The 21,933-nt window shown below is 34.4% G+C and overlaps 3 protein-coding genes across 6 annotated transcripts; 1 reads left to right on the top strand and 2 right to left on the bottom strand.

Moving 5' to 3' along the window:
• Positions 1-1,152: 1,152 nt before the first annotated feature.
• Positions 1,153-7,891, bottom strand: LOC132161624 (importin subunit alpha-9). Its single transcript, XM_059571783.1, has 11 exons — positions 7,711-7,891; positions 7,049-7,268; positions 6,563-6,716; positions 6,136-6,238; positions 5,078-5,262; positions 4,616-4,695; positions 3,493-3,643; positions 2,841-2,922; positions 2,678-2,736; positions 2,292-2,597; positions 1,153-1,577 (listed from the first exon to the last, which is right to left on the bottom strand). The coding sequence occupies exons 1-11, from the start codon at positions 7,760-7,762 to the stop codon at positions 1,413-1,415; spliced, it is 1,557 nt and encodes a 518-aa protein (XP_059427766.1). The 5' UTR covers positions 7,763-7,891; the 3' UTR covers positions 1,153-1,412.
• Positions 7,892-10,964: 3,073 nt separating this feature from the next.
• On the top strand, positions 10,965-14,723 carry LOC132162187 (lipid phosphate phosphatase gamma). Of its 3 annotated transcripts, none has more exons than XM_059572451.1 (2): positions 10,965-11,779; positions 14,421-14,723. In XM_059572451.1, the coding sequence occupies exon 1, from the start codon at positions 11,093-11,095 to the stop codon at positions 11,759-11,761; it is 669 nt and encodes a 222-aa protein (XP_059428434.1). In that variant the 5' UTR covers positions 10,965-11,092; the 3' UTR covers positions 11,762-11,779; positions 14,421-14,723. The 3 variants fall into 3 exon arrangements, with proteins under 3 accessions (XP_059428434.1, XP_059428436.1, XP_059428435.1); XM_059572453.1 differs by lacking the exon at positions 14,421-14,723 and adding an exon at positions 12,244-12,582; XM_059572452.1 differs by lacking the exon at positions 14,421-14,723 and adding an exon at positions 12,217-12,582.
• A 1,105-nt stretch (positions 14,724-15,828) lies between these two features.
• LOC132191887 (E3 ubiquitin ligase PQT3-like) lies at positions 15,829-21,126 on the bottom strand. 2 transcript variants are annotated; one of them, XM_059607008.1, is made up of 11 exons: positions 20,601-21,126; positions 19,985-20,081; positions 19,658-19,739; positions 19,275-19,548; positions 18,954-19,110; positions 18,709-18,857; positions 18,387-18,551; positions 17,993-18,298; positions 17,426-17,651; positions 17,268-17,343; positions 15,829-16,015 (listed from the first exon to the last, which is right to left on the bottom strand). In XM_059607008.1, the coding sequence occupies exons 1-11, from the start codon at positions 20,764-20,766 to the stop codon at positions 15,863-15,865; spliced, it is 1,851 nt and encodes a 616-aa protein (XP_059462991.1). In that variant the 5' UTR covers positions 20,767-21,126; the 3' UTR covers positions 15,829-15,862. The 2 variants fall into 2 exon arrangements, with proteins under 2 accessions (XP_059462991.1, XP_059462990.1); XM_059607007.1 differs by lacking the exon at positions 15,829-16,015 and having other exon boundaries at positions 16,575-17,343.
• Positions 21,127-21,933: the final 807 nt, after the last annotated feature.

Here is a 21,933-nt window from a genome sequence, read left to right as displayed (position 1 = left end):
TCTTTGATTTGATGTGATTGTTCTCACTTTTATTTTTTGCATTTTTCTTAAATTGATGATGTGTCACGTAGTAATTAGAGGCTGCAAAATGGGTGTTATCAAGATGGACCTGATAGTAGGGGCTCTCTAAATTTACTGGCCTTGTATTTGTGCTAAAAATTGATTCTTTATATTATAGCTCACAACATGTGATCTATATAAATTTAGTGAATTTATAATGTGTATTAAGTAAGAGTAATGTTACTCTTACTTAATAATCAATGAGATGAGTATTTTCCCAAAAAAATAATAAATAAATAAATAAGAGAGTAATGTTAGGGATCATCTTTTTATCCTCCTAAAATCTGATGTGGCTTTCAAAATCACCATTGGATTAAAATTCAAGTATAATTCATCTAAAATTTAATGGTGATTTTAAAAGTCATATCAGCTTTAAGAGAATAAAAAGATGATTTTAAAAGTCACATCAACTTTAAGAATGCTATCCACTTTATCTCATTTTTATTTCACTTTTTTGATGTAACATTGCCTTTGATTTTTTTTTTTTTTTTTTTTAAATAATGTTATATACTACATTTTTATCTCATAATCATCACACAATATTAACGTGACACTTTCAACCAACTCGTGATTTTTTTTCTTTATTTTTGAACTATTAGTCCAAGAGATAATTAAGACTATTATGCCAACATTGTGGAATAATTATGGGATTAATTTATCAATGTTATATACTAAACCTCTGTCTCACTGGGTTAATGTAACGGTGCGCATCAACCATTAGATCAATCTTAAAAATTTTAAAAAAATAAAATAATAATAAAATAAAGGCTAATGAACATTGGGGCATTGGGGTGGGCATTGGGGTGTAGGATATATATAGCATTTCTCAGATTAAAAATAGAACCCTGTTTGTAAGAGATATCTTCACCAAATTACAATTTGTAGTCACTGTTACCAAAATACAAGTAAAAAACAAATATCTTCTTCAAATAACATGAACTATTTTCAAATAGCATGAACTACTTTCTTATAAGAGAAATGCTACGTACACTACCACACTTTTTAATGTAGAATTAAAAATTACTGTTGAATTTTGGATCCATTAGTAATTTTAGTGCCACGTCAAGAAAGGTGCATTCGAGAATATGTAGCTATATAAACCCAAGATTCACCAGGATAAGAGACAAAAAACAGATCTTACAAACAGTGCCCAACAGAGGCCATCAGCTGACCCCATATCTTACATGTTTAAACCAAACCTAAAGATCTTACTCTATTCACCATGGACACTGAATTCTTGAACCAAAAACTTGTTATAAATTGCACAGGAGGATTGGCAAAGAAAACCAAAAGGTGTTGCATACAAGGAAGGAAGAAGATAGCTGGGAATCTCTGGAGATGCATCACTTGCCCTACTCATCAAGCCCATAGTCTTCTCCAAAGTACTTGTCCACTAGACCATTTGCCATATTTCTCAGTTCTTCATTTTCATGAAACTGAAATCTTTCCATGGCATCAATTCCATCCTCTCGCTCAACAAGCTTTGGGCCCTCACCATGTGGCATGCCCCTCAAAACCTGCTTGCACAAAAATAAAAACACCATGTTTTAGTTGTCAAAGAACTTGTCATAATTCATTGGGAGTGTCATAATAACTGGATTAGAAAACACTCCTCTCTTCTTATCAGCTCAAAAGGCAATATATCAAATTCTAAAAAGGAGCTTCACATAGAAATTAATGCATATGATGTTCAGGGAATGTGGATGCCATCTCCTCATGTCGATTTGCTATTCTTAAAGCTCCAAAATAACATGTCCCAGATAACCACTGCAGGTGAATCTGGCCTAGTTCCTCAAAAACCTATGCCAAATCTTCATTACATGGACAGGGAAACACTAAACAGAGTTCCGCGCTAAAAGATTGTCTTAGACTAATTTAGAACCAAAGATATTACATAGGAAACCATGAGCATTACAGCCTAATGCTATATTGAAAAGATTTGCCAATTTGATCTGCTTGTAGGATAATCAGTTCACATTACGCCAACTGAAGCATCCACACAGATAAATGTCCTGTCATTTCAAGACTGGGGGTGCTAGTGTGCCCATGCACGAAAAGGCCTAATTTTCTCAAACATCACAGAATTTAATAAGCCTTGATCGTTCCGTACTAGTAAAATTACATCAGAACATAAAACGGAGAATTTTGTTTGCCGTTGCAGTAGAGAAACATACATGCTACACAATACACATTAAAATTGATGGATATCATGTACCATCATATTTGCTTACCAGCTCCATGAACTGAAGTCCTAGTCTTGCAGCCTCAGTATCAGCAGATCTAACCAAGTCAATAAATCCAGGCAGGCATCCTCTACCAACAAGTGAAACCAAGTGCTCCCGGATCAGGTTTGGTTTTCCATCACCTTCTGTTTGGGCAACACAGAGGTTCCCCAGTACATATGCTACTTCCTTTCTTATGTCAAATGGTGCTGTGGACAGAAGGCGCAATAGCAATGACACTGCCTCACTATTATATATCAACTGCTTGTGTTCAACAGAACCAGCAGCTATATTAGATAGTGCCCACGCTGCTTCCTACGTAAATTACGAAGTGTCAAATGAGGGTGGGTGATTTAAGGTAAAGTCATAACAACAGTTAAGAGAAATTGGCATACCTTCTTCAAAACCCGGTGTTCACTCTTCAAACATTTTACAAGGACTTCTATAACATTATCTGAAGATATTGCCAAATAAATTAAATATCAGGAGTTTTAGATAAAAACATGTTCTAAAGATTACTGTTTTCATCTTAGCAAGCATAAGACATGATTTACAAACCTGTAATTTCACGTCCAGGAACAAAAACAGTGTTAGTTGTGCTGGAGTCACCAGCTACGAGATTACCTAAACTCCGCAGCACCTAAATGGAATATCATTGGTCAATGTGAATCCAAGGACAATGTAATAATCAAAGCTACTCTCACATTAACATACAACTTGAAAGAAATGATACACCAAGTTTTGTGCATCCTTTAACATGCTCTAGATGGTTACAGATCAATTATGTACTGATAATTAGTAGATTTTCACTTTCATTTCAAGGATTCACTTAAGTTTTTAAATACTAGACAAGTGGAAAAGTTTACAGCATCATTAGAAGTTGAGAAAAGAACACATAGAACCTGAGTTCAGAGTGAACTTATAGGCGACTGGCTTCAGAATTAGAAATCAACTAACAGATCATATACTGGCACCAATTATGTGCTAATATTGGTTATATCACAATATGTACCATGAAAAAAAGACCCAAGAAAAGTCACCATATGAAAATCTTGGACAAGTATTGAAGTATAGAAGCATGCAAATTTCCATTTAGCGTAATAACCATCTTAACCTTCATAAATAAATATTCATTGGTTGCTCCACAAACATTTCATTACATTATTCACAAAAGGAGATGGTCAAATGTAAAAGCTAATTCTCTCACTACCGGAATGAGCAATTGCAAGCTATTTGATGCTGCCAATCTTTCCACAAGCAATTGAAGGACATCACTCTTCACTAGCATACAGGTAGCAACATTTGAAAGGGCTGAGAGATACACAACTACCCATGCTACTTCAGTTGCCAACTCATCGTCCCTGCATTTCAGAAAGTAAGTGGATTATACTTGGATATCTATCCTTTTCAACATTAAACTTCCAAAATTAACTTTCTCCAAGAAAAAACTTTAGGGATCATCAATATTATAATAATTATAATAAAAGGAGAAAACAAGAACTTTATAATAATATCATCTGCGCTTTATTAATGATACGACATTACTTATACAAAAAAAAAAAAAAAAAAAATCATCATGAGGAATGAAACTTTAAAGATAACTTTTCTCTCTAGAAAATTGTTTCCTATAGTTATTTCTCATAATATACAAATGAGCCTTACAAATATGATATCGCTGAGCAATATAACTGCATCTAAATTCTAATGGCAACAAAAAATGCCATCAAAAGAGCATTGGCATTACTTCATAAGTTAGACACGGTCAATTAACATTATCTAAGAATCTTTTATCATATGGCTTCCCCTCTAGATCCATGACTACAGAAATGAAAGATAGGAGAAGAGAGACAAAAGGGAAAACACATAAGCAATCTTCGAATATAATGGAGCAACAAGCAGAAGAAATGATTTTGCATTAAACTTCATTTGCTAGTTAGTCCAACTACAAGATCAATACCAAGAAGCAAGACGGTGGCAGAACAAATATGAAAATAAATTGAAATGGCCGTTGACCAGGACAATTTGCATTCACAAACAAATTATAAAACAGAAAATTTTGGGTTAATCTCAGGCCTTGGTAGCATCTCTTAAATTATCATTAAGAAAGGAGAGCAATGGAACACACGATTGTGGTAGCTGAAACAACAGATCCTTCTACTACATTACAATACCAAGAATTGTGTGGTGCGGTAAAAAGTTTCCCGTTGTTTGCAACGGACTGAATAAACTCTTGCAACAACATCCAACTACAAATAGTCCAAATGTCTATCACTGCATCCAACCCTGAAGACCAAACACACTCAAAATAGTCCAAAGAGATAAACTCCACTTACGCTTTTTTCAAATGCCGAACAATTGCATCCAATACCCCATCAACTCTGATGAGTTCAGTGGTGGCTTTCGCATCTGGTCCCTACACTCAAAGCAAACTGAAGTCATGTTGTAAATGAAATTTGAGGAAAAGAGCACATACCTACACACCTCACCCACACCCATACTCACACACACAATATATTCCATACATATACAAAGCCTTCATAACTCATATAATGTTGAAAGTCAAACATGTTAGTGTAGGAAAAATGAAATGTTAAAACATGCATCAAAATGACAAATCTGGAATGAAAACAGAAATGGAATATCAAAAATACTGTCAAGCTTTTAATGAGGATGATCAACAAAAGGCAGGTGGGGCATAACTAATACAGAAAAGCAAGGCCTGAAGATGCCTCTAATTATTTAGTATGTGTCTTTGTATGTATGAACAAATTGTTCCTTAGAGAAGGGTTTAAAACCTTGATTAGGTTTGACAATGCCCAAGCAGCTGTTCTCACAGTTGAACCCTTGTTTGGCAGCATCATTCTTGCAAGAGGTAGTAAGGCCCCTTGGGATAGCAAAACATTTCTCAGCTTCTCTCCTTCACCAGCAACATTTCCTAATGCCCATGCACACTGCTCAGCAACAGACAAGGAACTCTTTTCTGCAACATAAGTACAATGATAAATGCAGAGCCAAATGCAGTAAATGATGATAACTGTTCCAATTTTCACGCACAAATTATATCTAAATAATTTAATCAACAAACAAGTTACATGAATACTGTAGATATCAATAAACAGAATTACAAAAGCAAGGGAAGAAGCATGACTCGTGAGAAAAATATGGATCTTGAATAGAACAAGGACCAGGCACCACCTACTTTAGTTAGTTTAATTATTTATACAGTGACAGATACAATAAGTATACATATTATATTTACTATGAGAATAGATCCAAAAGAAATCTGGGACACAAAAATCGTAAACAGAAATAAAGAATTATACTTATTGCTGTTAATTCTACCACTTCAAATTTCCAGATAAAACTGTTCAGGTTCATATAGCAGTTATTGTTCTTTTAAATGACTCAAACCATGATTTTCAGGTCAGTTTGTCATCACTCTTTTAAGACAACATCAACAACGTGAGGTTGCTCATAGTTCAACAAAATTTTAAATCTTCATCACGAAGGGAATCCATGTAAGCTATCATGGGTACTTAAATTTAGCAGCATCTACCAATGTTGACTATGCGCTAGCTGTTACAAACCATCAACCTAGAGAATCAATTGAGTGTTGCTAGAAGCAATGTATCGGGAGGCCCAATGTTTTTCACATTTGACCAAAATTATTCACAAATCACTATTTCAACTTTCAAAGTTGTGAGAGTATTTCACGGTCTCTTAGATCATCTTACACCTTTGCCAACTATGGGCTCAAAAAGTTTTCTTTTGAAGTTTTTGTTATTATATTTATCAAGATGAGAAAATAAAACATTGTTTCATATGAAAAAGGAATGCATGGGTCCTTGCCAACCTCCAAGATGAGCAATCAGCAATGGTAATGCAGGCAATAACGCTTCTGTTTCTTCGGGTTTTCCTGCTGCAATATTTGTGAGGCACCAAGCAGCCTCAAGCAACTGCCATATAACAAAAAAACCAAAAAAAACCATTATATATATATATTTCCTTCCAATTTTCATCATTCAGTTTACCAATCCTAAATAGCTTATCAACCCACTGATGTCTACTTCGGCACGTAAATTATATAGGTGAGTATTATGTGTACTAAAAATCATTAAGCATCTGGAATTTGAAAAGAGACATTAATAGATAATTAGACCATAACAGTAAGCAATATCTAGAGAGTGCTTCTTCCCTTCTTCTTTCAATAAAGTAAAAACAACTACTGTTTGTTATTATATTGTGCTGGGAAGAATATACATATGCAGAATGAAATAAACCTGTTCATCTGGAGAGCCAAATGAAAGACACTGCACAAGTATGGATATTGCACCAGCTTTAAGAGCAGCTTCAACAGGAGGTAATTCAGATCTTGACAACAAACGCCTTAGTTCACGAAGGGCACTTACTCTCTTCTGCATTGCACCTTTTCCCCTAAGATTAAAACACGGAATTTGTTCATATGTTAAGATAAGGTAGACCCAGCCAGAAGCTTGAACTTCCACATGCTTATAGACAAAGAAACCTAGATGTAGCACGAAAAATAGGAAGATAGTTATTGCGTTTACATAGCAACTAAGCAGGGTGAAGAAATTATCAAGAATACCCATATCTCATAATTTCAAGAGGAACTATTTTTTATATCATTCAATAGAATATCATTGACATACTGATATGCCAAGTTCATTTCCTGTCAAACTAAAACATAGCACTACCTGCATACTAAAATCAAGAGAAAGTGAGACCAAAATTTAAGATCGACATACTGATATGCCACGGCTGACTTCAACTCTTCCACTGCCGAAGAAGTTTGAGCCTCCAAAATTGATTGTTCTTCATCAATCATCATATCATTGTCAAGAGAAACATCACTCTCATCACTAATCCCCGCTCTGCATAGGCGCTTCGCCCGCACCAATGATTCTCTTCTTTCTTTTCCCACCGTAACCGCATGTTGCCGTCTTCGATTTGACGCAGCATTCCCGACTAATCCCCAGACACATAATTAGCATTTCTCAGAAGCAAACATCACAGTCCCAAAAAAATTCACAAAATAAATACTAACATATATTACATGTATATAAAGCAATTAAACCAGTTTGTAAATTTTTACAAACAATATGGTTTTCTAAAAAAAAGAAAAAATAAATAAATAACTAAATTAATCAAATTCAATTTTTTTATTTTCTTCACGGACAAAACTGATTGCTAAGAAATTGCAAGCAAGCATGGAAACTAAAATATCGGAGTAAAACCCAACTCAACTTAGTAAATTCCAACCATGGGCTTACTCGAGGCAAGTCCTTCAAGTCCGCGATTTTTCATTTTTATTCTTTTTCTTTCCCTCGGATTTCTCGGGAACCAAACAAAGGGTCAACATTGAACTTGAAATAGAACAAAACGAGACGTAATTTGAAAAGTTACGTGCCTGAAGACTTAATAGGGTCTCTTCTGTGAGAAGCCAAGCCTTCATCCGCCATTGTTGAGAAAGCTCCGAGAGAAATGTTTCAAGTTCGGTGGGCAAGCGCCAATGTCGGCCGCCTGTGCTGTGCTACCTCTTTATTCTCGGAAAATTCGAAAAGGCTCCCAATGTTTCTCGTACTACGCTGGTCTCCCCTGAAATTTCCGATATTTCGTTTTTTTTTTTAAGAAACAGAAACGTCATGCCGTTTTAGGAACCCCGAACCCGTTTTAGGTAGGGGTGTCAATGCGGGCGGTTTGCTAACCGTTAACCGTTATAACCGCTACCCGCTAACCGCCTAACCGCTGTAACCACCTAGCGGTTAGCGGTTATTGGGTTTACTAACCGTAACCGCTAACCGCCTTTTTAAATAATATATTTCTATAATTATAATTATAAAAATATTTATACATATACCAAAATCACTTGATCATTAAATCACAATTTTTTAGAAAAATAATTAAATCACAATTTGAGTATTAATATATCATCACTATAATTTATATGATTATATCACATGATCAATTGATCATTAAATCATTTGATTATATAATAACAAATTATACATATATAATATGACATAACTCATAAGTATACTAATTCATACTAATACAACAATTAAATATCTAGAGACTTATTTCTAATGTATGTTATAAACTTATAAGTCTATATATGCATATGAAAAATATAAATGTATAATATTCATACTTAATCATATGATTCAATGACAATTCAAATACTTTATTCAAGACTTCAAGTGAATCATATTATTAATGTACAATGATGATATGATTCGTATAATATCAAATTAAGTAATTGACATTAGATTAAACAATGATCAATGTGTTACTTATAAACACAATTTAAGTATTAATGTATTATCATTATATGTTGTGATAGTTGTCTAAATTCTGAATTTTTTTTTATATGTGATGAATTTTTTTATTTTTTATTTTTTATATATGTTGTTTTTGTTTTTTTTTTTACAAAAAAAGGTTAACCGGTTATGATTTAATATTTAAGGAAATTTTTTTTAAAGTACAAGTAAATGTAAATTTTGGGTCAAATATTTTTTATTTTTCAATATGGGCTCTTTTTATAGCAATTGGGCCCAATAAGACACTAAAAAAAAAAAAAAAAAAAGTAAAAAGAAAAAGCTAAAAAACGCCCAAAAAGCCCACAAAAAGAAGCCCAAAAAGTCCCGAAAAGCCAATAATGCCAAAAAAGCCCCCAAAAAAGCCCAATTTTGAAAAAAAAGGTTAGCGGGCGGTTATCTATTTCACTAACCGCTAACCGTTAACCGTTAGGCGGTTAGCGGTTGCGGTTAGTGAAATCTACTAACCGCTAAGGTGGTTACGGTTAACGATTATTGCCAATAACCGCTAACCGTAACCGCCTTGACACCCCCAGTTTTAGGCGGCTTGTGTATTTGGTTTGGGCTTTATTTTTCTGGATCGTTCAAATGTTGGGCCATGCATTTCTGCCTACAAGCTTGTGGCTTTTATCAGTTTATGCACAAGACCTGCATTGGATTCTCTTGGTTTCAAAGTAAATTTTTAGGAAAAGTTCATATATATCCTTTCAATTGATAATATTTTTTTAAAATTTTCAATTGTTACAATGCCTCCCTAAACTATCAAAAATTATCAATGTCCACCCTAACAATACAAATACCCTTAATAATTTTTTTTTTTGAAAAAAAAAAAAAAAGAAAAAGAAAAAAAGGGAGCGGAAATTTTTTTTTAAAAAAAAATCTTTTTTTTAAAGATTTTTTTTGTTTTGTTGTCTTTATTCTTATTTATTTATTTTTCTAATTTATAGGGGTATTTTTGTCATTTTAACAAAACTTTAGGGTCATCTTTGTCTTTTTGGTGTCCTTGGGGAATATTGGCGATTTTTTTGGGCTGACATTGTCTCGATTGAAATTTGGAGAAAATATTGTTAATTAGATGATAGTTTGAGGGAATAATTGTTCAGTTAGGTATATTTACTATGTAATAAGTCCTCTTTATTGATCATTGTCCAATTGTAAGACAGCAATCGCTTTGATATTATCAAATAGTTTTTGGATCAACTTTTGTTGAAAAAAATTAGGAAAAACTTCACTTTAAACTTCTGAATTTCCATGCGATTTGATAAACCCCTTAAACTTTAAAATCTCTCAATTTAGACTCCTAAACTTTCAATTGCTCTCAATTTGGATTCCTCTGTTAGATTTAGTCGTTAACTTCTAATGGCAACACATAAAAGACCAAAATACCCCTGATTTTCCTTTTTTTTTATTTATTTTTTTTTTTAAGTGGGTCAGGCCAGACTCGCGTGGGTCTCGGCTCACGGCTAGATTTTTTTTTTTTTTTTTTTAAAAAAAAAATGGAAGTAAGGGTAAATTTGAATTTTTTTTTTTTAAAAAAAAAGTCAAGGGTATAAACGTTATTGTTTCACTTTTAACATTTTAAATCTGGCGGAATTGTCCAAATTGAGAACAATTGAAAGTTCAGGGTCCAAATTGAGAGATTTTAAAGTTTAGGAAGTTTGCCAAATCGCGTGGAAGTTCAGAAATTTAAAATGAAGTTTTCCCAAAAAAATTAAAGAATAGATGAAATCAAATTTTAATTTCATAATCATCTTATTATTCTAGCGTGTTAGTTCCAGTCAACTATTGAATTAGCCATCATTAAAAAAAATTCAAAAATTAGTTAAAATTATTACGTCAATATTATAAAATATCGTAAAATAGCAATGTGATATATAATATGAATAATAATGCTATTTAGTAAATTTTTAAATGATTATTATATAATTAGAATAACATAATAGCAATTGTTGACAAATAAGAACATAAAAACTAATTTTCACTATTACCGCATTAAGTTATATTTACTAAATAACATTATCCCAGCGGTATTCACATCCACAAAATGAAATTAAAGTGGGGGTGTAAAAAGTCTTTGAAAAAATAAAATAAAAAAGGGTGTGGGGGTGTAATTTGTAAAAGAGTTCCACTGTTCCACCAACTTTGTTGGCAGTGAGAGAGAACACACCTTAAGGCCCTGTGGCTTTCGTATGAAAAGACCTTTTTAAACGGCTTTACCAGACAACCACGTGTTGCCCACTCCATGGCCGATCTTTCCCCCTGGTTTTTTTGTCCAATCGTTAACTGTTTTTCCCGAGAAACAAACATCAAATAATTATTTTTTTTAGAAAAAAAAAAAAAACACAGGCTTAAAAGCCTAAAAGAGACCCCTCTCTCCCTCAACAACTCTTTTGTCTCAGAGCACCAGAGCAGAGATCTGGTAATCAGCTATAAATCAAAACCCAATTTCTTTAGGTGTCTCGCTCGCTATTCGTCATGGCGACGCTGCCACTGAAGGCTTTGACGCTGACCCACGTGCGGTACCAGAGGGGGGATCCGCTGGGGTACTTCCTAGCGTGGGTCTCGCTAGTGCCGGTCTTCATCAGCCTTGGCGGATTCGTCTCGCACTTCTTCTTCCGGCGCGAGCTCCAGGGCATGTTCTTCGCTCTGGGCCTCATAATCTCGCAGTTCATCAACGAGTTCGTCAAGACATCGGTCGAGCAGGCTCGCCCCGAGACCTGCGCTCTGCTCGAGACGTGCGACTCTCACGGCTGGCCCTCCAGCCACTCCCAGTACATGTTCTTCTTTGCTGTGTATTTTACGCTGTTGACGTGTAAAGGGATTGGGTTCTGGGACACGACGAACAAGTGGGTTGTGAATTTTTGGCCTTGGTCTCTTGCATTTTTCACTATGTATTCTAGGGTGTATTTGGGGTACCATACCGTTGCCCAAGTCTTCGCTGGGGCTATTCTGGGGGTCTTTCTTGGGGCCCTGTGGTTCTGGGTGGTGAATTCTGTGCTTTCCCCTTACTTTCCGGCCATCGAGGAGAGCGCATTTGGGAGGATGTTCTATATTAAGGATACGTCTCATATACCCAATGTGTTGAAGTTCGAGTACGACAATGCCAGGGCTGCGAGGAAAAACTTGGCTTCCAAGAGCAATTAAACCATGAAATTCATCTGGGTATGTATGAATTCTATCTTTCCTGAGCTAAACATTGGACGTTTACATATGTGATTTAAACCTCGTTTATTTTTGCGTTGATTTGAAACTCTGTAAGTGGATATTGTTTGTTTAGCTTAACTTAACTAGGCAGACCTGTTTGCGAATTTGATCGTGCAATCCAGCTTTTGTACGATCAAAAGTATAATGGCCAGATGCTATGGAATGTCAATTCATAGATGTATAGTGGACCAGTAGAGCTCTTATTATTTGAGAGTATATTCTCAGGGCAAGTTTAATAAGAGATGCAGATTAGAATCATTTAGTGTATGCCTATAATTTTCTTACTATTATCTTTCCTAAAATATGTTATGCTTTATTTGAAGATTCATACAGTTTTTATATGATATAATTATCTCCTTATCTCCTTATTTGGTTTATTTTACTACATATTGTAGATGCCTCATCAGCTAGGTGCTTTGCAGGATATTGGTTTAGCAATAGGACTGGCATATTGTTTTTTGATGGTAAGTGAAACGTGCACCTGATGGGTTTTGAAGCCCCAACCACACCCTCTGCCGTGTACTTTTATGGGGAGGAGGAGGAGGAGGTGTCATTTGAGCTTGAGCTCATTGGCAACTGGCATACTTTTACACGTAAAATAGATCACTGTTTATGGATTTATTCTGTTTTATAGTTTATTGACAGTTGAGGAAAAGCATTCCAGAAGGAGCAATATGCTGGCCCCCAACTATAATAAATTTTGATTTGGTTTGTATCTGTCTTAAGTTAACGGTCCTCGAAAATAAATAGGTTATTTTTCTGATTTTCTCACAAATCATAGAACATCATTACATGGTATGGGGATAGGGGATCTGAGAGAGTTAAAATGGGGCAAATCAAAGCCTGCTAAATACTAATGCTGTTGTACTTTATCACCTGGGGTATGTGACATCTTTAAAAGAAAAAGGATCAGAAATAAGTATATCTTTACCAAGAATCTTATAACTTTATTGATCATGATTACTTTAGTAGGCTTTCAGTTTTTGCATATAAATTCTAAACTGGTGGGAACCAAAAAGAACATAACTGGGACTTTTTTGAACCTGAAGACCTTGTGCAAACTCTTTTTCTTTTTTAAATTTTATAAGTAATCAAGATATCATTAAGAACATAAAGTGCCCTCAAGCATACATGAACTATACTAGAGAAAAAAAAAAAAAAAAGACCAAGGAAATCACAATAAATAAAGCAGCAAAGGAGAAAAAATTGCAGCTGTCCAAAGAAACAGAGTATTGAGACCTTGTGCAAACTTTCCACAATCTAAATCTTGCACTCATCCTATTTCAAGTTGGTTTGCTTTTAAAATGAATTCTTTTTGAAGAAAACACCACAAAAGCGTGAAACTTAAGTGCTTCAATGGTTTGGGCATGTGTCTCCCCTCAATTTTTGTCCTTAGGACCAACTGGTGGTGCCGAGTTATATGTTTAGACAAGATCGTGGCTTTGTTTAGCGGTTATAATACTTTGTGTATTATATGATGCTTCATTTGAGTTTTAAGCTTGGAATTAAGTTGGTGCAGCGACCCTCAATATTTAATTATATGTTAAGTTTGTCAAAGGAAAAGGTGTTCTCTGAAAGTAATCTTCTAATATGGCACTATGAAAGTTACATGTACTTGCAGGTACAAGGCTCTAAAGAATGATTTTAATATTTTGAATTTAACTATTCTATGCTTCATTGTGATTGGATATTCCGTTGGGTGGGGGGGTTTGTTTCTTGGCAAGGTAGGGCATCCACAAAGATGCTTTCATGTATAAAGAGTAGGATGGATGCGGTGAAGGAGCACAATTAGGATTTTTGTGTCAGTTTCAGGTGGTTAAGGAATCAGATGTCTGTATAATGAGCATGATTTAAGGATGTTGAAGTGGATGTCAGAAACAGGATGAGTATAAATATAATTAATATGCCTCTGAGCTAGTTACAATTAATGCTGATTGAGGATTGATGAGAGGATTCCATAAATTGTTTTGGTGTGATACTCCCAGAGGAACTGCTTTTCTTCAGAGTTAAAAGTGCTATAGTGATGAGAGGAGAAACAGGGATTGAGGATATAAATAGTGCTTTAGTTTTTTTAATTGACTTCATGTGGTTAGGACAATATGTTGTCTATTTTAGTTGATTTGAAGGTTTACTTCTTGCCCTCAAATGTCTGGTGTAGTCAAAAGAACTGATCCTGTTATTGTGAAGCCCTGGAGAAATCTTTTTCCTATTTCATGATTTTCCAGTATGAAGTGTCTATGTTGATTTGAAGGTTTACTTCTTGCCTTCAAATGTCAGGGTTAAGCAAATGAGCCGATCCTGTTATTGTGAAGCCTCAAGAAAATCTGTTTCCTATTTCATGATTTTCCATTTTGCAGTGTCTATTATGTGAAAGAAGTAATGCTAAATGTCATTTTTGTGTCCCTCAAAAAACGATGTGGCTTTTAAAATCACCATTAAATTAAAATTTAATAGTGATTTATCACAAATTCAATCATGATTTTAAAAGCCACATTAATTTTGCCTAACACAAGGAGGACATGTAACATTATGTATGAGATCCTTTGGTTCTTGATATATGTTTATCGTTGAAACTGCTCTTTATGTTCTTTTTTTCCAGGTAAACATTAAATGACTGTCATTGTGGGTTAGATCACTTCATTTGGAGAGTATTGCTAGGAAAGGTGGCTGCAGGAGGGGATCAGCACTGGATTTTGGATTTTCTTATGTTAAGTACTTGCATAAGTTCTACCTAGCTGAAAGAAATATATATATATCTTTAGATACTACATATAGAAACTTCCATATTTATCACGTGGATGATTCAAAAATTATTACATTACAATGGAAGATTTTGCTTGTCAGAACGCTAGACTTGCTTCCTACTGAATTTGTGAATGCAATGAACTCCATGCTTTTTAGAGAGTGCTTTTTGGTTTTTTATTTTTATTTTTTTTGTGTGAAAAAATGTTATGTTGCGACATAAAAGTAAAAATAATTTTGAATATTTTGTATTATAGAATGTTTGTTAATGCTTTTGTTTTGAAGCGTTCTTCAAGCTCGGTTATACTACGAACGATAATTGTGACCTTGTCCAAAAAATAAAAAGGATTTGGGTATATGAATTTATTTCCCAGTTTGCATGCTCCTATATGAATCTTTTATAGCACTTGATATTTTGTTTTGAAATTTGCTGGAAAATCTTATGACATTTGTCAAAAATATTTATGATGTTGCTTTACTAACCGAAGAATGCTTGCTTAGCTTAGAAAAAGAATTGCACGATATTTCACCTTTAAAATAAAAAGGAACAAAATTCAATCTTATTGCATGATATTCCGTTATGTAAACTAATAAACTTTTATTTCTTTGCAAAATTTACTATATGTTTAAAAATATAAGATAAAAGATTCAAAATTCATATATATATATATATATAATAACTCATTATATTTTAAGGAAAAAAATAATGGAACATCCCAATATTTTATCCAATTTTGATTTTTAGACCCTAGTTTTCAATTTTTTTTTTTTTTTTAATTAAAAAGTGAATTCACGATGATTTTAAATCTGGGATTTACATCTATTTTTCTGTTAAATAAATAATAAAAATACAAATATGTTACTCTTAATCTCTTATAAAAATTTTAAAAATTAAAATAAAGATGGTTGAGTAGTGCTCGCCATGGTTGCCTCACTAGCCATCGTGGCTGTACATGACCTAGTCTCCTTTTTTTTTAAAAAAAAAATAATAATAATAATAATAAAGGAGGGATATATATATATATACCCAACTCAAAATATAAACCTTCTTTAGTTCTTATTTTGATTTGACAATTTCAAAATCAATTAAAATTTTTAGTCGAATGCAATAAAGGATATGAAATCATTGTGCTAGAGGAAACAATCACTTCATTCACTTTCTTCTCAATTTTTCTTACAATGTGATTTCATTTACAATCATAATTTTTGCTCAAAAAAAAAAAAAAAAATGAAACTAGACTAATCCTCTTCTCATTGGGCCGAAAAAGGTAAGGCCCCTTCCATTTAGTTTGGGCCTCCTCAGGTCGAAATTTGTGCACAAACTAATGGGCTGGGCCGATGAAACGTGGAATGCACAGAAGCACTGGCTGTCTTTGTTCTCTTCTTGCTCACTTCTCCGTCCGCATAGTGCTCCGATTTTCTCTTAGCTGCACGATGGTGGTGGGATTGTTTCTACACCAATGGAATAAACCATATCAGACACAATTCCCTTGGCTCTAATTCATCAACAATAAATTATTTTTTTATAAAGTATTTTGATGCAACATAAAAAATAAAAAATAAATAAAAAAATGATATTTATTTTTTAATAGGATCATTCTTTGAAAAATATTACTGCAACTGAAACTAGTTAATTTCCGAAATGATAGAAATTTCCTCCGAACCAATCTAAAAAAAATTTCTTCCAGCCTATTTCAATAAGTGACAAGTGTCATTCAACATCTTTGAGTTTTTCAAAAATTAATGTTTAGGTTCTTAAGTTAGTAGAATGATAATAAATGATTGTTTTAAATATTAAATAAATTATGGGATAGAGTTTTTCTCCAAACTGGGTTAGAGAAACTTCCTTCAACTCAGTTTATAAAAATGACATGTGCCATTTGAAGATATGAGATGCACATATTTTTTTAATAGCAGAGACAAAGTTGAAATAAATAATATTAAAAACTCGTGTATCTTACATATTACAAAACGGAAAAATGTCATTTTTATTGACGGGATTGAAGAAAATTTCTCCAACCTAGTTTGGAGGAAAACTGTCCTAAAATATGTAAGAGATAACACTTGTCGCTTATTGAAGTAAGTTGGAAGAAATTTCTTCCGAACTAGTTTGGGAGAAATTTATGTCCTTTCCGAAATTTTTCACTTTTATCCATATCCAATCATGTCTTCATATCTTAGGGCTTAAAATCCCAGAAGGTGTGAATTGTGTGGGTAAGATAATTTTTAATGCCTAATAATTAGGCAAAAATGATTTTTTTTTTTTTTTTTTTTTTCAATCGGATTCAAATGAACTATTTGTTGTCTTCCCAAAATTGAAAAACATGATTGGACATTGATGTTGATTCCTCGAAGGATAGCTTGAAATGAATTCGCCAGTGGAATTAGAAGGCAATAGGACCAAAAACATGCTGCCATGAACTTGGCTTGCATATTCTCCCACTTTTCTTTCATCCACTTTAGATATACATTTAATTGCCATAGATAGAGAAACCAAAATTTGAAATGATGTTGCACCGTCTTCCATGATAACTCCATAATTAGATGGAGCATCACTAAAAATATATATATTAAAGAAGAATGAACTAGTACTTCTAAAATATCCATTATTTAATCTTAACAACAATAATAAAACAATCTCTCTTCCTTGGTAGAAAAATAAACAGGGCAAAGGAACAACATTAGGGCAATACAAAAGACATACATATTTCAATTTCATTGAATCAACATCGGCATCACGGTTCGCTAACTTATCAAACTCCCAATCTTTGGAAAACGCCCTGTCAAGATAAAGAAATTAACCTAATTAGTCATATAAAAAAACGGCAATTTTATGGTTCAAACGATGCTACAAACACATACCTTTGAGGTGGTGGAATAGGAGGGAACATATAGCCTTGTGCGCCAAAAGGCATGTCATAAGGATGCATTCCATAAGCCATGTAGGGCATAGCACCAGGATATGGTGCCAGACACCCATCCATACCAGGTTGCATGCCAGTCCAGTACGGATTAAAGGCAGAGGAACCAGAAGGCATCAAATTGTTGTTCTCAGCTGCAAGGTCTTGAGAGGTTTTCCACTGCAAATCTACAAAGGCATTCAAAACTAGAATAAATTATCTTAAAAACATAAGGGATGCACCCGCCACATTACGGTTTTCAAAATTAAGCATATTCATAACCAGAGCCACTAAAAGAAACCCAGTCCTCACAACCAACAGATATAATATACAATATAGTAATAGTAATAGATTGTAGGACACTTCTTTTAATAGTGTTTATATGGTTTCAGTCTCTGTTATGACAACTATCCATGCAGCTCCTAATGCAACAACAAACATAACTAAAAAATAGGATATGGAGTCAATAAGTGTTGGGAGGAAGGAGGAAAAAGAAATAGATTCAAAATACAACAGAACAAAACTTTACCAGCCTCACTTGTAGCCACCTTCTGGTGCACTTCTTCCTTGGCCAAGGGAACACTCCCCAGTGATGTTGTTGGTTCCCTCACACTCACTGATTCATGCGTAAATTCAGAAATGTCAGCTGCTTTTTCAGTCCTCCTCCTCTTTGCAGTACGCAGAGGGGAAATAGTAGCCTGTCCCTCATCTCTAGTTTCCTGTATCTTCGGGGTTTTTTCTTCATTAACAGGTGATGGCTTTTGTTCACCCTTTGATGCAACAGATAAAGTTGGGGAAGGAACTTTGGGCAGCAGACAATGAGCAGATTCCATATCTGAATTTTAAGTCAAAATGTTGTTAATAAGATGTATTATGGCACATAGTTATGATCACTATAACAGTCATGTTACTAAAATACAAACCTCGAACTGGAAAAGCACTTCCAGCATTTTCAGAACTACTGGTACCACCATCCAATATACGGTTGATTGTATGCCTGAGCGTTTTATTTGGCAGAAGATCATCAGCAAGAATATTTTTTTTCCCACATACACACATTGTCTTTGAGATTATGTGGTTCCTGATACCTGAGCAAAATTTTATAAACATATGAGCTTGAGAATAAAACATTTACCGATGGATGAAGAAAAGCTCATGAAACCATACTATTAAAGTTAAGATTCTATATAACATCGAAATTGGGCAGAAAGTTCACATTTTAAAACTTAAAACATCACAACTTACATTTATCACAGAAGCTCTCAAAACAACACTTGCTCGTCAGTACAGCATCTTTCATTACTTCCTTGCACAACCGGCAGTGGAGCTCAGGTGGTAGCTCACCAACAGAACATGTGGATTGTAACCCTTCCATTTCTTTCTCAAAAGCAGCCCTGTTTTTTTCAATTAACAATTATAATCAATTTTCTAGACTAAATCTAGATAGTCTATAAGATATATACGCAACAATAATAATGGTATCAGCTTACTCGTTTGGATTCAAAACAGCTACTGCACCACTTGACAACACGTATGAGCCATCTGGAGTAGCCATTAGCATGGACTTTGGTATACCAGTTGGTGGCTTCACCCTTTTAATGTCAAACTTTGGATCACCATTTGTAGGGCAGTGCTGAATAAAGTGCCCTGAAGACAAAAAGTTCCACACAGTGAGCACTATTTTTCATTTTTGTTTTGGCTACAAAAATAAACGTTAGAGCAAGCAATTCTCTCTCTCCCCCCTCACCAGCAACAAGATGAGGAAGAGAAAACATTTGAAGAAAAAAAAAATCATTAAAAAATGAACATACCAGGCACCTTGCACCTGTGACAAACATAGCCCTGTGGCGGTGTTTTCCACTCAAATCCTGCTCGACCACCTATACCCCTTCCAAATCCTCTGCTAAGGCCAAAACCATCAGGACCTTGACTGCAATTGAATACAAGATTAGCTTTAATCTTGCTTTCCTCATCAGCTATATTAGTAGGGGGAGTTCCCGCAGTTGGATTGCTTGACTGAACAGGTGGAACTTCAGGAATTGCATACACATCATCCCCAAAGTCATCCCACTCCGAGTATTCAGGCTGTAAAGTCAAATGAAACACATTATTACTTGAATGCATACATCTAAGGCAAACGTCAGAGTTCCATAAGATACTGAATCCAAGGGACAATTACGAAGGCTAAGCTTACATATTTCATGGCAGAAGCATCAGTAGCTGAAAAGCTACTCTTTTCTGGTTCAGAATTGACCTTCTTATTTTCCACCATCAGCCTGCAAAACAAAGGAGCCCAAAACCAAACTTTAAGTATATTTGCTCCACAACAAAAGGAAGAAATCTATTTATGCACAAATAACCACCGTGATATGGGTTTGAAAAGATAAAGTGACAATGATTGTCCATATCACCATGTTTGTGTGCTGCTACGCTCAATTTCCATAAATGTTCACTCCATTAAACGACTAAACTGAAACAAATTCAACTAGGCAATCACGAAATTAAAGGTTAGAGATAGTACACTTGGTCGGCAACAATGGGCATGCGTGGCCATCCAGGAACTCGACGAATTAAAACTGAGCTATTTTTAGGAATCAGCATTGCTTCATCAAGATACTCTGAAAATTCCAAAACAGAGAAACGGATTGTCTATTAAATACTGTAAAACACATTAGTTCATTAAAAAACCAAACAAGTTATCAAATACAAGAAGACCCTATTCTCCCCACTCGTATGCCTAACGATTCCACACCTCCCCAGTATCGATCTCACAACCGATCCCCACACAAATTGCACCACATCAAATTTTGAACCAAATTTCTTTCAATTCCATGGCATTCGTAAATTCACCAATATAAAGTTCTTTATTTTGTCAACGCCAGGGCAAATGGTAGCCCATTTCCATTGGAATCGTAACGATGCAACCCAACCCAAACCCCTTAACGATTATTTCTTTTTAGGGGAAACGATTCTTTTTTTTTTTTTTTTAAATCCCAAATAAAAAAAATAATCTCACCGCCTGAAACCCTAATCTCTAAAAATCACAATCCTCTCAAGACACCGCCTAAAACCCTAATCTTGTTGGAAATATTAGAAAACGGCATTCAATTAATTAATCTTTAAAATTCAGAACAAACCTTCGTTAGAGTTGGCATTCGTGACCACAAGATCGAAATCTTTACCCCTACCAAAGCGCTTGGATTCAAAAATTCTTTCTTTAAAATTACCCACTGAGATGAATGGCACATTTATGGCAATAGAATCGAAAAGTCTTTCACTGTTGTACCTATAGTACACCGCCATGGCGTACCAGATCAAGAACAAGCCCTAAACAGTCTTTGTGAATCAGATCAAGGACAAGCCCTAAACAGTCTTCGTGAATCAGATCAAGGACAAGCCCTAAACAGTCTACGTTAATCAGATCAAGGACAAGCCCTAAACAGTCTTTGTGAATCAGATCAAGGACAAGCCCTAAACAGTCTTTGTGAATCAGATCAAGGACATGCCCAAAACGGTCTTTGTGAATCAGATCAAGAACAAGCCCCAAACAGTCTTCGTGAATCAGATCAAGAACAAGCCCCAAACAGTCTTCGTGAATCAGATCAAGAACAAGAAGCAGATTATTAGGGTTTGCTAGCGCAGAAACAAAACGAACAAATTTTCAGAAAGCAATAACCAAATAGATAACTTGGCACTGAGGTCTCCGTATATATAGTGGTCCGAGCTATGACGGTTCGTTAACCCTAACGCCGTCAATTTTTACGCGTTTTTTACAGCTTGTTTTTTTTATACGCGTTTTTGTTTTTATTCTCTAAAAAAAAAAAAACATTTTTAAAAAGAGTTTCTTTTAAAAAGAGTACCGAGCCCTTATCCTTATCCAAGAATGAGCCTCGATCTTAAATGTAAAAAATGTATGTATACCGAGCCCATTATAAGTTCTCTTGGGCCCTTCTTAGGCTTTAGTAAGATGGTCCGTAGACCCTTCTTGGGCTGTAGTTGTTGTGGACTCTAAGTTGTAGGCGTATTCATCATGGCTCTATCAATAATAGTAAAATGATAGAGTTTTTTTTTTTTTTTTTTTTTTTTGGTTTTGATTTGAAAAATATATATAGTTTTAATGAGATACAAAAAACAATTTTTTTTTTTATTGGTAGCATCCACTTGTATTTAAAAAATGTATTATGTTTTGAATTTTTGTATTAATAATTTTGAGAGAAAAAAAAAACGTATTTTTAATTTTAAAGACAATATAGTATTTTCAAGTAACAAGGCATTTTCACTCAAAAAAACAAAACAATAAAACAACATTATGGATTGAGTTAATAATTTTCATATTGTTTAGTTTCTATATTTTGTTTGTAGTTCTTGTTTATCTTTTAGGAGAAAATACACTTTATTCCCTAACTATCAACTCATTTGCACTTTTAATCCCAATGTTTAAAAAGTGATACTTTACCCCTCCAAAGTATT

This window comes from Corylus avellana, chromosome ca9, assembly GCF_901000735.1.
Source record: "Corylus avellana chromosome ca9, CavTom2PMs-1.0".
Lineage (NCBI taxonomy): Eukaryota > Viridiplantae > Streptophyta > Magnoliopsida > Fagales > Betulaceae > Corylus > Corylus avellana.
Note: the sequence above shows the minus strand (reverse complement) of the source record. Positions and strands in the feature narration are given on the sequence as shown.